The sequence below is a fragment of the Poecilia latipinna genome, unplaced genomic scaffold (genome assembly GCF_001443285.1).
Source record: "Poecilia latipinna isolate Pla-1442-1.1 unplaced genomic scaffold, P_latipinna-1.0 Scaffold1493, whole genome shotgun sequence".
Taxonomy (NCBI): domain Eukaryota; kingdom Metazoa; phylum Chordata; class Actinopteri; order Cyprinodontiformes; family Poeciliidae; genus Poecilia; species Poecilia latipinna.
The window spans coordinates 140,848-144,478 of NW_015114109.1; the positions used below are offsets into that span (position 1 = coordinate 140,848).

General features: G+C 36.2%; 1 protein-coding gene across 2 annotated transcripts in view; it reads left to right on the plus strand.

The window, feature by feature from the left end:
• kndc1 (kinase non-catalytic C-lobe domain containing 1) overlaps window positions 1–3,631 on the plus strand; it is a 45,617-nt gene that overhangs the window by 29,015 nt on the left and 12,971 nt on the right. For both annotated transcript variants that reach the window (XM_015057805.1, XM_015057806.1), the window contains exons 19-21: window positions 2,020–2,116; window positions 2,207–2,304; window positions 3,232–3,416. In XM_015057805.1, coding sequence (XP_014913291.1) covers window positions 2,020–2,116; window positions 2,207–2,304; window positions 3,232–3,416 — 380 coding nt within the window. The remainder of the gene's footprint in view (window positions 1–2,019; window positions 2,117–2,206; window positions 2,305–3,231; window positions 3,417–3,631) is intronic.

Here is a 3,631-nt window from a genome sequence, read left to right on the forward strand (position 1 = left end):
TGATGTAAAGCTCTTTGGACTTCCTTCATGCTGAAATGTGCCATGGAAGCAAACTTGAACATGAAGGTTGAACTTTGAAAAGCAGAAGTGTAGCCTCCTGCACAACCAACAAGAATGTAGTAAGTAGTTTTCGGAATGATAAGTGAACAACAAAACACTTGTCTTTTCCAGCAGCCATTGTGCAAGCACATACAGCAGTAAAACCAACTGAGCACTTGGGTTGCTAAGTAACGGGATGGGCTTGGCACCACAGGTAACGGCACAGTAACCGTAGGTTGTGACTTAAAAATCGGGAGGATTTTGAAACAACAAAACATTAACTAAATTTTAAAAATGTCTGGGTGGTATTTAGGAGCAGTTTATACCCAAATTTTGCATAATAGTTTTCCTTTAGACTAGATGTTTTAGCCATAGAATGGGACTTACCCATTTTAAAAATAACTAAGATGTCCTTAACGTCTTTCCCTTATACCTTCATGTTGAATTATCCCTTAAAGTAACAACCAAATTATGTATTCAAATGTGAAATGTTTACTTAAATAACACAAATCACATCAGTATATGTTTACTTCGACATGCTCTGGAAAATGAAATGCTGAATTGAGCATAACTAACAAAACATTTACAGTTCAAAGAATGAACTAACTTGCAAAACAAATCAATTAAAGGTAGTATGTGAAATGAGAATATTAATAACTGCCACAATTAATAACAAATAGTTATAAGTCACCGTAACAAATTTGAAGATATTTTAACGCAATTCCTGAAATATTGTATGGATTTATGTATTGGCAAAATATTCCCCATAAATTTCAGCTATTTTTGAATGAGTTAAATATAGGTCAACTTTAAATTTCAGGTAGCTGCAAAGGTTCATTGTGTTCATAAAAGGCAACAAATCTTGGACATTTTTGGTGTTTCCAAGTATTGGTCACTTTGCCTCCTCCACATTCCAGAACTTTCCAGTTTTGGTAATTTAATTATTAATTTGTCAATGTTTTCTACTCCAGAAACTTTCCCCTATGTGCCAATTCAAAGCCACCAGGAAAAGGTTTCACCACTTCTCCTTCTCTCCTTCTGACAATTAGGGTGATGGATTGTTATTTTTAAAGAACATTTCCTTTGCATTTTTTATCACCTGTCAGAAACACACTTGGTGACTTAAAGGACATCACTTTTAATTTAAATCTGCCTGGGGTGTGAATAATCTCCTTCAGATGTTTCTCAGTCTGTTTGGTTCTGATTTTATATCTGTTTTATATGAAGTTGGTTTTATGTAAGTATTTCATGCAGTGTTCTTTGTAAAATTACTTAATACTGCAACACAACTTATCTTTCATGACTGCAGCAGTTTTTAATGATTCAGAGAAATGTCACATTAGTGCCTAGCCACATTACCAAAACAAATAAAACACTCTACGACGTTCGAGTTTGTGGGCTTTGTGCTTCAAATTGGGGGCTTTATGATTGGCTGCAGCTTGTAGTTCCAGTGCTTTCTGAATGTGCTTTCACTTTCCTCTACATATTGAAGCTCCATTCAGTCCGTTCACCTGATCAGGTTATTTTATCAAGTGCAGGTATTATTTTTCTATTCCCAAAGAAAAATGGGTCACGGTCAGGCTTTAGGGTAAATAGAATGGTAATGTGGGGAACTTGAAGATAATTGGCATAATATCCCCCTCTAACCGGATCTGAATATTAATGTGTTGAGCTTAGCCCTTGGCAGAGGAAGTTATTATCATTTGCAAAAGAATATTAATGAATAGTCTTTGTGTTTTCCCATGTTGATGGAACTACTGCTCTTTCAGACAGTTTGTGTCGGAGCTGATAGTACACCTTAATAGCCGCCCGCTACCGCTACTCCTCGCTTATTACACTTCAAAAGAGCCGTTGCCACGGTGAGGAGAAAACATAAAAAAGTGCTGCCCTGCACACAATGGAAAACAGCCGACGGCCTCTTGCAGTGGAAGGCATGTGGTCGTGTCATTCCTGTGATTCTCTGTGTGTTCCTTTGAACAGGAAGTGCAGCAGCAGCTGATAATTGAGACGAGGAATCTGAAGAAAACCAGAAATTTCTATCAAAAGCTGAAGAATCAACATGAGAGAAAAAACAAAGGTCTGTGCGCTCCATTGTTATAAATTATGAAGATGTCTTCTGGTGTTTCCAGTATGAATATAAATATGTTTCTATGCATGAATCCTGAAGGTCCTGAAAGCAAACTGATGCTCTCAAAACTCAAGTCACAGCTTGAAGAACTCAGATCCAAGGTGGCCTTTTTGGATTGTGTGAAGAAATATCTTGAGGTATTAGTCGATTCTAACATTTATTTTCTTTGTTTTCCCTAATTTATGTAGTATAGTATTTATATTGTATCTGCACAAGATTTCAGTAACTTATTAAGACGTCTTACTTTAAGTAATTAACACAAAATCACCTTTTAATGCATTCAACACTACCACACTCTACAATGGATTTTTTTAAACACGCCAAAATATTCTGTGGTATAATCATCTTAATTTTCTGACATGTTTGCTCACCTTGGCATGCTAAGTGCTTGGAGTGGCTTTGATGGGCCAATTTTTTTATTCTGATTAATTCAGCTAATAACTATTTGACATCTTGGAAAGCGAACAGACCATGACAGAATAAAATAAACAGTTTCCAAGTGGCATCACAGTAAAAGTTACTTATTCTCTTCTCATTCTGTAGCACACTGGTCATTTAAATATACAACATAAATTGTACACGTGTCATACATGTGTTTATGACGGATGTTTGACGAAATGGAAATATCTTTGAGTTTTTAAATGTACTTACATTCAGTAGCTTGAAAAAAGTTTTTGATTTTGTTGATGAGATTTTGTCTTTTGACAACCACAAAAATCTACGTATGTTATGTCACAATAATGCACTGTTGTCTAATCAATACATTTCCAAAAGTACTTTGTGTTGTGTAATAATCAAAAATGTTTGCTTATTATGCACAAACTGTCTTAAACTCAGGTTGGATTGTGAGCATCTGAGAAAACATTCTACGGGTATATCATAGAAAACGATGCATCATTTACACAACAATTATTCTTTGTGTTTTATATTAGAATACTTTGTAGTTTGTTTTTGCAATGTAAAAAATGTTAAAAGTCTCTTTGGGTGTGAAGATTTTGTGCATGTCTAAATAAGAAACATTGTGACAGCAGCTTTGAAATGATTCATTTGTTTCGTACCTGCAGGTCCTCAGCGTTGATCAATGGGGTCTGGAAGTTTCTCTACTGCCCTCTCTGGCTGTCTGTGGATGCCACTCCGTGAACCTCCAGTCCACTGAGGACCCCTCTGTCCTGAGCTTTGGTAGCAGTAAAGGGAAGAGGACTCTGCAGGCCGGCTCTCCTCTGGGACTCATGGCTTACCTTTATGCCAGGTGCTGAGATCTGAAATATACCAACAATGTTTGTTCACAGACAGTATTTGATGGAGAACTCCAGATTTTCTTTCATTTTAAAGGGAGTTTGGGCAAAAATACGATATTTTAACACTGTTTTGCACAAATATTCATCCAGTCTCATGACAGCAATGAGTGACACTGAGGGGATAACAGCATTTTTTTTCTTCAAACAAGTAAAAAACAAAGGATGT